Source organism: Staurois parvus, unplaced genomic scaffold, assembly GCF_062004578.1.
Source record: "Staurois parvus isolate SC_StPar_1 unplaced genomic scaffold, SC_StPar_1.0 ptg001188l, whole genome shotgun sequence".
Lineage (NCBI taxonomy): Eukaryota > Metazoa > Chordata > Amphibia > Anura > Ranidae > Staurois > Staurois parvus.
In genome coordinates this window covers 649702-664179 of record NW_028318984.1, presented here as the reverse complement: position 1 = coordinate 664179, position 14478 = coordinate 649702, and the positions used below count along the sequence as shown (strand labels likewise).

General features: G+C 40.7%; 1 protein-coding gene across 4 annotated transcripts in view; it reads right to left on the bottom strand.

Annotated features, from left to right (window-relative positions):
* Positions 1-14213, bottom strand: part of CCDC9B (coiled-coil domain containing 9B) — a 124139-nt gene extending 109926 nt beyond the window's left edge. For 2 of the 4 annotated variants that reach the window (XR_016307898.1, XM_089659777.1), the window contains exon 1: positions 14099-14185. Coding sequence is in view for 3 of the 4 variants with exons in the window: in XM_089659777.1 (XP_089515903.1) it covers positions 14099-14170 (72 nt within the window). In the remaining variant the exon portion in view is untranslated. Of the gene's footprint in view, positions 1-6632; positions 6676-13827; positions 13846-14098 lie in introns of those variants that run through there. The other 2 variants (XM_089659778.1, XM_089659779.1) reach the window with 2 other exon arrangements.
* Between the last annotated feature and the right edge of the window lie 265 nt (positions 14214-14478).

The following is a 14478-nucleotide window of genomic DNA, read 5'->3' as shown; positions in this document are numbered from 1 at the left end:
ACATTACAATACAAAACATGGCATCACCTCCAAAGTTGTATTCTGTCTTACAACAATTTTCGCAATACTAGTAACCTATTAATTTTCGATATGAGACTAGCATGCAAAAAAAAAAAAAAAATAATAATGGACGATCATTCATCCGATATTCTCATCATGTGTACGAGGCTTTACACAAATTCCTGGCTCCAAATAAGGCAAAAACTCAAACTACAGCACACTTTGTAAAAATTTTATAAGGAAAGAAAAAACTGATTGCACCGTGTACCATTGCAACAACAGAAACAGTGAAACTGCAAATGTTTAGTCTAATATCTGTCTAAACTTCCCAAAATGTTTTTCATCAGCTGTCTCCAAGATTTAAGATGGTGTGGAAGATGTATCCTAAAAGATTCTGCAGCAGCTATAGTATGTAAAAATGAAAGACTCCAATTGTACTTGTGTTTTCTAAATATTAAAAGGATAAGTTCACCAATTTTTAGGGTGGAACATGTAACATGTTCCCACTCCTGCAGTTGCTTGGAGATCGGCTGCCTCTGTGTGACAGCAGTATGGGGAGAAGCTTCCCGCATCAGCTGTCACTTTTTGAAAAGAGTGTGGCTGTGCGGGCTCCGCCCACACGGCCACATCATTCATTCACAGAATTCAGTGAATGAATGAACTGCAAGTGTTGGCATCCTGCAGCTGGTGGCTTGTAGTTCTCAATGAACTATCATGGCGCTGTTGAGCGCTCTAGTAATTCATTGATACTTCCCGTCAGTGTGAAACTGCCTATCCGTATAGGCGGACAACTTACACTGACAGCTTGCAGGAGGCCTTCATGGCACCAGTGATCAGTAGACCATTGTGCAATGCTTTCCAGGCAAAAAAAAGTAAATGCACCTTTTTTTAATTAAAAGGTGAACTTATCCTTTAACCACTTGCCTACCGAGTACTTTTACCCCCTTCCTGTCCAAGGCAATTTTCAGCTTTCAGTGCTATTGCACTTTGAATGACAGTTGCGCGGTCAAGCAATACTGTACCCAAACAAAATTTTTATCTTTTTTTGAGACATATAGAGCTTTCTTTTGGTGGTATTTAATCACCACTGGGTTTTTTTATTTTGCTAAACAAACTAAAAAAGACTGAAAATTTTGAAAAAAAAAGTTTTAGTTTGTTATAAAATTTTGTAAATAATTAAGTAATTTTTCTCCTTCACTGATGTGCACTAATGAGGCGGCAGTGATGGCCACTGATAGGAAGCATTGATAGGTGGCATTGATGGGCATGGACAGGCATCACTGATCGGCACAGAAAGGCAGCACACATATATGGCACCGATAGGTGGCACTGACTGGCACTAATTGGTGGCACTGACTGGAACCGATAGGTGCTACTGAAAGGCAGCTCTGATATGTGGCATTGATGTGCCCTGGTAGGCACTGATATGTGGCATTGATGTTTACTGATGGGCACTGGTATGTGGCATTCATGGGCACTGACAGGTGACACTGATGAGGCTACACTGATCATCAGGGCACCAATCATCAGTGTAGATGTCTGCTCTGAGTAATGCCGATTACCGGCTCTCCTCACGTGCTGTCAGCGGAAGGAGAGAACTGCCGATAACCGGCATTTCCTATTTACATGTGATCAGCTGTGATTGGACACAGCTGATCATGACAGAGTCAACGTCATCAGCTCTTTGCAGTGATCCGCTGTGTCCCAGGGACTCAGCGGACCGCTGATCACCGCCGAGGGCACGAACGTGCAGTTAGAGTGGGAGGATGTCATATGGCGTCCTCCCAGAACGAGAGAACCGCCGCCCTCCCGTCATTACCTTATATGGCGGGCGGGAGGCGGTTAAAGAGGAGCTAATCTATCAATCTATATGTACCCCAGCAGGGGCCGCTTCATAATGCTTGTCCCCAATGGTTGCCCTGACCTTGCAAGCGTTCTGACACCTCTAGGTTCAGACATATTTCAACAGTTATAAGATAAAGCAAGAGAGACAATTTTTTGGTAACAACTTTATATTACTCTTGTTCAAAAGACTAGACCACAAGATTAATGGGTTTAGGATATACAACCCCAGTTAAAGCATAAAAATAGAACAAGGAATAATCAACTAACAATGTTTAATAAATTACAGTCATGAGTAGTAAGCTTCAACTATTAAACTGTAACACCAGCAGTAAGAGGTAGAAGAAAAGGCTTGTTGACTTATCCAGCTCCTCTTAGATCACTGGCGCAGCAATAGTGGATGCAAAGAATTATGTAAATCTATACTATGGCATAAATAGATACAAGTATCCCAATTTGAATAATAATGGCCTTAGAAGAGAGTAGGTTTCTTTCACTAGAGATTGCAACTTGAGTCCTGTGATGCTTAAAGTTCCTGATATGGTGGTGTCCGTTGACTTCTGCTAGTAATGGTTGGGCCTATAAACAGTAGTGAATACTGGTAATTCAATGAAGTTAAACAGATAGGCTGTGGTACTACTCAAAGCAAAAATCTCCTGGTACTTTAGTGTAAAGGTATCTGCAAGCAGTGTCTCTAGGGTGATGACAGAAAGAGGTTGGGCATCTGCTCGCTCACCAATCCCATGTATAGCAAGGCCTCCTAGGAACAAGAATTCTTGCACAGACTCTTGGTAGTTTGCAGGTATTTGCAGAGTTGCCACCTGACAGCCTGTCAGTGCAGGTAGCAGAGATGTCTGTGTGATGACTTGATAGTGACATTTCCAATACAGAAAAGCTGATGTGATCCTAGTGTGGCAATTGCCATCACTGCTGTGTTGAACTGGTGTCCCACAGCAGTACGCCAACAATTTATCTCTGGAAAAGTCTCGCTGTGTTCAGCTCTGAATCCCCCACCAAAGAGAGCGAACCAGTCCCTTGCTGTAGACTATATCTGCCCTCCAAGTATCCCTCTCGTTTTCAAGCTCTCTGGTAGTTGTAGTTCAATCTGCACTCAGGAATACAGTATTTATTGGCTATAGGACTACAGGTCCCAAGATCCTCTGCTTTCAGAAGAGCTGGATCAGCTCTCCTAACAGGAAGTAATGTAGCAATTCCAGTACTGGGCACTAGGAGCAAAAGGATTAATCAGAGTTTCATCTGTAAGCCCCGGTTCACACTGGATCTGACTTTGAAATCGTACAATTTTACTTGTCTCACGATTTCAAATCGGAAGCCAGTGCGATGTCAGGTGCGACTTGCTAGACATCTGTGTAACTTCATGCACAGATGTCTATGCAATTCACACCCAAAATAGTCACAAGTAGTGGAAGAACTTAAAACGGTTCCATTGCCAATCACTGGAAGCGATTTGTCATGCGATCTGAATGGCCAAATCACATGACAATTCGCATCAGTGTGAACCAGGGATAAATGTCCCTGAAAGGTATAATGATAAAGTTAGCACCTTGCTACATAGACTATGTAAACCCAACATGTCGTGTTCCTGATATGTGCCTGCTGTACCAAGTACTTGTTTGAAAAGGTATCCTGTTCTCTTTGTAGTGCTTCCTTCATGTGAAATCCCTGGTGTTCCGGCCAGTCCCTCTGCTTTCCTATTAAAAACTGACCACACTAAGTGTGAGAATACACCATGGTCAGTTCTCTAGCAGTGCTGGGAACTCCGTGTGCTCTCCTCCAACGATCACACTTGTTCTGACAGGCTCCCCCACACAACCTTTCACTGGTAAGTTTAATATGCTGCTGTTTCTCCTCCCCAGCTCTTATGCAGCTGAGAACAGAGGGAATGTGATCATTTATAAAAAGGCATCTATAATGTTTTGCCTTTCATTTTGGTTTTAAACTGAATAGGTTGTTTTACAAGGTGAAGGTTTACAATCACTTTTTTTCCAAAACAGTTCCATTCAAAGTATGACATGAATTCTGTCACATTTGCTTGTGCTCTCAACCACACTGTCAAGCCACTAAATGACTGATGTCACAACTGATCACATGTGCTGCACCATGGCAAATACAGATCAGAGGTTAAGATGGCAACTTCCTTGGCGGTCAGGGTTAGCAGAGTTTAGTTCCACTTTAAATCAAAAAGGCCTTAATAATTTAGTCAGGCATCTTTCCCAACCCTTACAACCCCTAAGCAGTGGATCAATAGATTTGAAGTTTACCCTAGCCAACCTCCATGCATATTATTGATTAATGGGAATAAAGCAGCTATGAACTATGCTGACTGCAGATTTACTGACCATTAAGTTTCCCTGGGGAGCAGGAGAGACATTATAAATCCAAAAACATCAGCACTTACACTGTGTCCTACTTGTTGATTGGTCAAAAATGGTAACTTGCTAAATAAGAGGGCAGGGACGTAGGGCCAACTAGCAAAACACAGGACTGTGGAAAGGCAAATTACCACTTTAAAGTTCAGGTCCAGAAAAACAAAATTGGCAAGCGGCTCTCAGCTTTTCCATGCACTTGAACTGTCCAGGGCATCCTCCCTCGAGGTCCAATATCAATCAACCAACTTCTTGTGAGCCCAAAGAGTCAAGGACACAACCCCCTAAGGGAGGTCATCAAGCCACTTGGGCTCAATGAAGAATGCTGCAGAGCTCTCTGTAGCAGTGAGCAAAATCCACTGGTAAAGATAGAAAAGGAGGTAGATGCTTTTCCCCTCTCTCAATCCCCCCTCCCCCCTCAATTACTCTGCATCAATAGGGCAGTGTCTTTTTTGTTTTATTATGTACCATTTTTTCTTTACAAAAGCACAGCTCCACCCCTCCATGCACATCATTCACCTAGGAGAAGGATGTGCACAGCACTTTCTGGTCCTCCTGCGATATGCATGTCACATATCCCAGGAGGGCTTTAGTCTTTCATTCAGCAAATAGGAGGGAGCAGGCCTAGAAGTGGGTCAATGCGAGGCCCCCGTCGGCTGAACCCAGAAGTGCCAGCGGGCCTTTCGATGACATCATGAGTAAGATGGCAGTGTGGGACGAAGCAGTGTCTGTTGACAGAAGGATGTCAGTGGGACAATGCTGGATCTGATGGCAGGGTGAGTATCCATACTGTGCCTACACCACCACTAGGTAAAGGGGGTATAGAAAAAGAAAAAAAAAAAAAAAAAAAAAAAGAAGGAGGGGGGTAATCTGAAGGTCCTCTTTAACTTGTATTGATAGAAAAATGAGAACTGTCACTGGTTGCTTGTTTTAAAAGTGCAAATTCCAAGGTTATCATGCTGACCTTGGCTTTTCTACCTAGTGGGTCTCTGACTTGAAACATGCATGCAGCCAGAAAAGGCTGAGTGGTAGAATGACAGTCCCACAAAATTGTTTATAATCAGTGACTTACTAGATAGTAAAGAAAGCATTAGGACAAAAGCCCCGTAACCTACATCTTAAAAACAAAGCCAGTAATGACATTTCCTTGTGATAAAACCCCAATGTGGTGAACAATGGCTGTGTATCTACTATGGATCATCCAATAAAGTAACTCAGAAGAGCACAGGCTGGAGTGTGGTTCTTATCTGCAACAAGAGAGGACAGACTTTTTTTTAACCAGCACCCAGAGTCTGGAGAGCAACAGAACAGCAAGTCTTGGAGGTGCGCTGGGAAAGGGTCTTGCTAACTAAAATAAAATTTCTATAATTTTGTCCTTACAGGTTTCATTTTAAAGAGCAATTAATCCTACTGGCTTGGTGTTACGTTATGCAGCATATTGTGGGAAGGGGGCAGCTATGAAAATAGTGGAACACTAGCATCAATCTATATACCATGCACAACACTATATTTCTCCCTCTCCTAGGATTCTCTGCTTTATACACTGCACATCTTTAGCAGGGGTCTCTAAACTTTCTAAAGAAAGGGTCAGTTTACTGTCCTTCAGACGTTAAGAGGGGGCAGACTGTGCCATTGAGTAAGCAAGGCTCAATTTTTTTTCATTAGGGGAGAAATAGTTGTCAGTGAGAGGAATAGTGCTCCAATTTTGTTGTCAGTGGAAATAATTATTCCTCATCATTGGTGTCAGTGGTAGGAATAGGGCACCAATGTTGGTATCAGTGGAAAGAATTATACCCCATATTTTATGTCAGTGGCAGGAATAATGCCTCAAGGGCCAGATAAAGGCAACCAAAGAGTCACATCCGGCCTCAGGGTTGCATGTTGGAGACCATTGATCTATAGAATAAACATTAAATAACGCCAAATAAAATACACAGAGCTCAAGCAAATATTTATCAATGTAATAATAATAGTAATAATGAAATCCCTATGGTCACATACTGGGATGGTAGAAGGCAGCTCAGTGACTTCCTGAAGACTGTCTACCTGTACTTCATATTCTCAAAGCTAAATGACCCAACATCTTCTAATACCTGCCTTTGCTAGACACGACTACACCCATAATGCCTCAAATTCTTGTATTCAATGGCTAGTTTGGGCTGTGTATTAATATTGGTCTATGAGGATGCCTTGGTATACACTCAGAAAATGGTTATAAGATGAAGTCTCTATGCCTTGACTCTTTGCTGAGGCATTTGGATTAAAACCTGTCTCCCAAACTGCTATAGATTTCTGAGGAATGTGTGCCATTCAGTGTGCTATATTCCCTGCAGCTTCCATATTAAGAGGCAAGAGAAAACCACAAAAGCAAATTTTAACAAAATACTTCAAAACATCACTTACCATCTGCTGTCCATCCTCCATTGAAAAGTTCTCAGATCCAAAACTGCAACAAAAATATTTAAATAACATTTTTCTTATTCCTTAACATTTCTTATTTTTTTTTAAGCAGCTTCTAACTTTACTCAGAAATGTACGCATAGATTACATTCTAACCAGAACTGTGATGGGTCTTATAAATGTCTTACTATACAGCAATCAAGCTGTTTGCACAATATTAAAGTGACACAAATTGATCTGACTTCCTATCAGAGGGTGGCTACATTTGTTCTCCATGGTCCCACTGTACGTAGGAATGTAGTCCTCCTCTCTTGTTCCTTCCCGAAATAGAATATGGACTATGGGATTTTTAGTTTGCACAGAGCAGTGCACGTGACTGCAACTAAGGTTCACTGCTCATTCCAAACAAATGGGCAAAAATATACAGTAAGTAGCAATTTAATGAAAAATAGATTGCAGGGCCATTACGTAGTGTATGTATTGCTTTTGGATATTGTTTAGTGTCAGTTTAATGTGCTGGCTAATAGAAGTCTCTGATTGTTTTATTAAAAAAAAAAAAACCACAAATTCTCTCTCGTCTTTTGGTACAAATATATTTCAACATTTTAGCCAAACTACTGTGAATACACAGTTGACAGCGATATATCTGCACTATTATACTTTCCAAAAAATATGCAATTCAATTTAGCCATTTTCTTGGCTCATATATACATACATAGAATCTATCACATTGCATCATCAGTACAGTAATACCTTTTTGTTTTATTTTTTTTTTTTAATTACCCCTGTGCCTCACTTATTTTCTTCTACCTATAGAAAGACTCACTTTAAAAGTATAACTAAAAGCTCATGTATGTCCAGTTACTATATGAAGCCAAAAAAAAAAAAAAAAAGTAAAATCCTACTTCATTTTTGTCTCATATGCTTCCCTCCCAGACACTGCAGCTCACAGTAGGAGGGCTACAACAAAAGGCAGTGTTGTCAATTCAGAAAGCAAGAGAAGAACAAGAATTGGCCAGGTGCTGACTGCCAAGCTACAAGATCAGAGGCACAGGTACAACATTCAGTCCTGCTGCCTGCGACCTGTCAGTCTATGGCAGACTTTAAATATGCTGCTGGATGGGGTTGAATGCTGTACGGAGTGGTACTCACATTTAGGGCCCCCGATGTGCTCAGAGATGTTGGTATTGTGTGTTCCAGACATTTGTTCTTGAAAGCATAGCGCCCTAAACAGCCAGAGGAGTTTACAAACACCTGCCATTGCTTTCAGTGTCTTCCCTCCACCCAACTAATAGGCCATTCTAACCAAGAAAAGCTAAAAGCTTTAGCACTACCTGGCATTAAAGCGTGCCCACCGCCTCCCACAAATTCCTACTGACCACAATCCAAAGGACCAGATACTACCTGGTATTGGCACACATTTTCTTTTTTGTTAAAGAATTATCACTAAGTGCCCTAAAACACTAGCTGCAAAGCTGGACAAAGGCTGCCCTCAAGTTGATGCACTGCTGCCTGCTACTGGAGCTAGCAAAGCAATGGCTTCTTTGATTGCAAACGTCTGTGTCCAGCTCCCAGCACATGCACAAGTCAAATACCAGCACAAAGAATGCAGAGAGAGGTGAACTGAAAAAAAAATTCTTCTTTAAAGTGGTAATTTCATGGAGAAAAAAAAAAAAAAAAAAATCACATTGATGAGTCCAGTGCTCATCCCTCCTGTAAACAAGTTCACAGTGTTAGAGTGAGAGCAAAGCAATACAGCCAATAATATATTATAGTGTAGCGCTAAACCCCAAAAATTTGTTTAAAGGATAAGTTCCTTTGGGAACATGTTACATGTTCCACCCATTTTTAGGGTGAAATATGTAATGTGTTCCCAATCCTGTAGCCGCCACCCAGAGTTCTGTGAATGAATGGAATACAAGTCACGATAGCCTAACCCCCCGGTCACATCAAGCCAGACTTTGAAATCGTGCGCCTTACAGCGAAGTCCCATAATTTCAAAGTCGGGTGAGATGACAATTTCAGGTGCAATTTGCAAGGCATCTGACACAGTTGTCTATGCAAATCGCACCAAAAGTAGTGCATGTACTACTTTAGAAATCGGTATGGCTCCAACCAAGTCGGAACTGCAGCGGTATGACCGCTCTAATCACGGACAATAGGGTGTGACTTGGCATACAATTTGCAAGTTGCATGGCATGCAAATTGCATGCCAAGTCGCAACCGATGTGACCGGGGTGTTAGAGGCTGTTGGCTTGTAGTTCTCAAACTGCCACGGTGCTGCGAGTGCCGTGGTAGCCCTTCGAGTCTTCCTGTCAGAAGTATCAGCTTGCCCATAAGGGATGTACGAGGAAGCAGATACAATGACAGTCTGCAAGAGACCTGCATGGCATCTGCAATCTCCTGATCGCTGGTGCAATGCTTTACAGGCTCCTACTACAAAAAATAATAAATGCATATTTATTACCTGCTTTTTTTTTGTAGAAAGGTGAAAGATAATTCAATAACAAAATATATATTACATGTGAAAATTAAATCATCTCATTAACCCATAAACTATGTCAAGCAGTGCTGCTACAATATGTGTAATCCCAAAAGACACAGGATTATCAAAGTGAGTCCAATAAAATATAATTCCTCCAAAAGAGGTGCAGTGCTGAAAAAACTTCATAAAATCATCCAGTGTCAGTGAGAAGGTAGAATAGATCAGCAGCTTACCGGATAACAGATCATTACTCTTAGAGCAGACGATCTAACAGCGCTTTTAGGGTATATCCCTCTTTTTCGCTTTGTTTTTGCTCATCTGTAGGACCACTGACTCAAGATTAAAAACGATATAATGGTAGAGCTCCCGCTGAAAACATACTTACTTATTATCGCCCTATGAAAACAGGGAATTTTTCACACTCCTGGTACTGAGGTCACCTGACATTTAATTTGTTCTACTGTGTCCAATATGAAATCCACCAGTAACAATTTCTTAGTGGATGTAACTCCAGTAATTTGCAGTCTGGTTACTATGGGTTTTGGCTGTTAAAAAGTGGAACTTCAGTAAAAAAAATTAAGTCCTGGAAGATCACTTCAGGCTGCCCCCTTTCAGAGGCATAGCAAAGTAAAACATTTAAAATAAATGCCTATAGTGTTTAAAATCTAACAACACACCGTATCAGATTGCTCTGAACATGCTCAGTTGTTCTCAATTCACAACAGTGTGCCTAAAATCAAAGCCACTAGAGGCCAATCAAATGCAAGCTTTAAAATTTACTGTTTCTGAAGGGGAAGAAAGAAACAGAAGTGACAGACTGTGCTCAGGGAACACAGATTAGGGAAGAAAAAAAAAATGCAAAAGAGGTAACAGGACAAACTGTAAAGCTTCTGTCAGCCTTCCTCTCTAGGAAAGCTAATACATACAATCAAGGCTGGAAATGCACAATTTTAATTTTGAGACCAAAGGGAGAGTTTCCAATAAAAAAGGGACTGCATTAAAGTGGCAACCTCAAACAAGAGGAAACAGGAGCAATGCTGGAGACAATTTACAGCACATGCTAACTTTGGTAGCATAATTAATAATGTAAAATAAATGTTCTTTTGTTAAAGATCATTCATTGTTATCAAACTGGTATGAGTATAGTTTCACTTTATGGTGGAACTGTAGTCAGAAAATTAAGTCCTGATAGATCATTTTAGGCTGGCCCCTTCTGCATGTATAGCTATGTAAAACATTACAAATATGTGCCTAGAACGTTTAAAATCCAGTACTGCTTGATCTCACCCTGCTCTGCTCATACTGAACTGCTCTCTATTCTCAGCACTGTGCCTAAAATCAGAGCCATTAGAGTCAGATGAGCTGACAGTTTTAAGATTTACTTTCTTCCCTCTTCAGCAACAGTAAACAGGAATAACTCAGACTGTACTAAAGGAACACAGATTACAGAGGGAGAAAAGAAATACAGTAGAGGTGACAGGACAAACTCTGCTGCTATGGAGACACAAGAGTCAAACTTACAAGGTTAGTGCTTTATCTTATCTCCCTGATCCTCTCTGATCAGCAGCCTGTGAACTTCAGCACTGTAAAGCTTCTGTAACCCTTCCTCTTTAGCTGATCAAAGGCATACAATCAAGGCTGAAAATGTACATATCTTAATTACAGAAAGTGGCATATGAAGTGACTGATCTGGGCCTCAACAAAATGTTGGCAGGAAGAACCAGGAGCAAAGCTTGAGGCAATTTACAGCACACACTAATTTTGGTAGAATAATTATTATTGTGGAATGTATGCTCTTGATAAAGACCATTAATTGTTATCAAACCGTTATGGGTAAAGTTCCGCTTTAATTGCATTGCTCCTTCTGCCACTTCACTAATTTTTTTTCCACTGGATCTGCAATAATCTGCCTTGATGAGATCTTCCTTTTTAAAATACTGAAGGCATTGTTACTAAACTGGCTTCTGCTTGCCAAACAGAAACTAGCAGGGGGCTTCAAACTCCACCTCTATACTTACAGGAACATTTGAAACGACTTACAAAAACACTTACCTAAGTTACCTGTAGAAAATAAAAGCATGAACACTTTTGTAAAATTGTAAAACATGAAAATAGCTTAATGCAGCCACAGGCACCAGATAATTGTAGTCAATGGTGACCAATCGGGATCTTAATATTTATGGGTACCAGGAGACTCTGCTGCACACCTGTGGCTCTCCAGTCTCGGGGGGGAAGTAGCAATCAGCCACTTAGGATATTCTTGGCTAATCAGTATAGTTTTCCCCAGAAGTGAGTTGATGTAGCAGGCTTCTTTCCACACATATTTGCCAATTCATATGTACACATTTTTGTGACATTTTCAGCGGTTGTGCCATTACCTTCAACCACTCTGCACTACCTATAGTACCTCTACACACATTCTCATTACAAGTACCACCAAAAGTGAGGAAATAACACTCCATAATGTGTAAACAAATGTGTCAGGTTCTGTATAAAAAAATAAAATACAACTTTTACCTCCAATACTGCTGCTTTCTACACAGTAGCTGCTTTCTACACAGTAGCTTCTTTCTACACAGTAGCTGCTCATTACACATCGGAAATATGTGTTTTCCCGATGGTCTTAGGCGACCCCTGTGAAAGGGTCATTCGACTCCCAAAGGGGTCGCGACCCACAGGTTGAGAACCACTGCTCTAGAGGATGCAAATGTTAGCATTGCCACCGGAACTAGATTTTTTTTTTTTCATTGATACTACAATAATTGTAAAAGTATTTTCAGTTCAAAAATAGAAGTGAGAGCAAGAGACACAGAGTAAAATGAAAACCAGCAAAGCAGTTGAGTACACTTAGGAGGGGATTTACTAAAACTAGAGCACCTAGACTCTGGTGCAGATGTGCATGGTAGCCAATCAGCTTCTAACTTCAGCTTGTTCACTTAACAGCTTCCCCTCCACCCTATAGCAGAAATACTGCTACAGGGTGGCACGGCTGTGCAAAATCACGTATATATAAACACAATTTGCATTTCTGGGTAGGTGGTGTGCGTGCCATCCCACCCACGCCATCATTGGCGGCTACAGATGTCAATCACCAGGTCCCGGCCGGAGGTTCCCTGCCGACACCCAGCGAGCGATGAGTAACACTGACAGTAAACAACACAGGTCTCTCTTCTGCCAGCAATAACATGCTGCTGTGTATTTCTCTGCACAGAGAAATACACAGCAGTATGTTTCCCTAGTAAAACACACACAGCACATGATGTAAAACAGCACACAGTTAACCCTCTGATCGCCGCACATGTTAACTTCCTGTCCAGCGTTAGTGCTTTTTATTAGCACTGATCACTGTATTAGTGTCATTGGGATGTCAGTGGCAGTTAGCCAGTTCCCTCCCAGTGTCAGAATGCCCGCCGCAGTCCCATTATAGGTCGCTGATCGCCACCATTACTAGTATAAAAAAATAATAAAAAAGTAGCAGTATACATACCGCCACTTAATGAACCAATTAATTTACATGTATTGGGGTATTTTTTTCTAGCAAATACACGTTGAATACATTTTGGCCTAAATTTATGACGGAATTAGATTTTTTTTTTTACTGGATATGTTTTATAGCAAAAAGTAAAAAAATATTGTTTTGGTTCTTTCAAAATTGTCGGTCTTTTTTTTATAGCGCAGAAAATAAAAAACGCACAGGTGATCATATACCACTGAAAGAAAGCTCTGTTTGTGGGGAAAAAAAAATTACATGAATTTCATTTATGTACAGCGTTGCATGACTGCGCAATTGTCAGTTAAAATAACGCAGCGTTGTATCGTAAAAAATGGCCTGGTCAGTTAAATCCTCTGGAGGGCAAAAGGTTAAAGAGGTAGTAAACGCAAACAAAAAAGCAAACATCTTCACCCTGCAAGTTAAGAACACAATGTGCTAGAATGCACGCATACTAGCACATTACAAAAGACTTACCTTAAAAAGAATCCCTCCATGCCGTCACAGGGCTTCCATCACCACCCAGTCTTCTTTCCGGGTTTGTGAGCTTCGGGTGCTTGAGTGGCCGTGCCGCAATGACATCACTCTCGCGCATGCACGTGGGAGTTGCGATTGCGTCACAGCTCTCTCAATGGACGACATGCCGTTCATTGAGAGCACAGTGCGCATATGCCGGTGACATCACCAGCTGCTATACAAGTAAATATCTCCTAAACAGTTCTCATTTAGCAGATTTTTACTGTACCTGCAGGTAATAATTATTCTAGGTTTACCTGTAGGTATAAACAAACAGGGCTTTACATTTTAAGCTTTGACAATAAAAACTTGAAGCTGACTGGTCTCTGTGCAGAGCTGTTTTGCACTCTCCAGCTTTAATAAATAACCCCCCTTGCCTTTTATTACAATCTACATTTTATTTAAATGAATTGTTAAAAAAATAAAAGTGCTAAAAATACAAATCAGGAACCTACAGTGAGCTCCAATTAAAAGATATCCCATTCTCTTTTTCACTTGCTGATAGCTGTCACTGTGCTGCAAAGCTTCCTTCAGGAATAGAAACTCCATACGCAGAACTACACTACATACTTTCTTCGTAAGCAGTTTCAAAGCTTAGATTTTAAAAGGGCAATGGGGGAGGGGTGCAAAACGGTCTTAAGATAAAACAAACTAAAAGGCAGGGCTACAACATAAGCAACGGGTATTGTGCTGTAAAGATTACTTACTACTCCTGGTTTTCTATATTCAACAGCAGCTGCAATACAAGATCTCGACTTAAGCTTTTGGCCGCAATATGGCTTGCGTGACCATTTACTCAAATGACCATTTACACAAAGTGCCCTGGTGATCTGCATTTAGAAAGCTGACTGGGAAACTTCAATATTCAAAATGCAATTATTTTAAAGTCAACATTGAAAACAATTTACACACTTTTTGGTGTAAAAAAAAAAGAAAAAAAAAAAAAGAAATCAGCGTACACAAAGGCAGCACACTTACAGTTTTGTGCATATTGGACATCAACGGCAAAGCTGGGTAGATTCCAAAGCAAAGCTGAGGCAGGAGAGACATCAGACAGTGACTCTGCACTGGTTGCATAGCATACAAGATCATGTTTTGATTACAAAAGCCTTTCCTGGGCTGAAAGCCAAGTGCACAGGCAGCCTCGTATGCCACCCATAGATAGCATACAACAATCCAAATTCTGCCAACAGTTCACGCTTACAGCTGCCATACATATTTGACACCAAAGTTCCTACTCAGGTTATGCACAAAACTAGAAATATGATTTTTAATATTTTACTACTATAATATTCAACCATGAAAAAAACATTTAAAAATATAAATACCTTGATCTCATCAATAATTTTAAAAAGTTT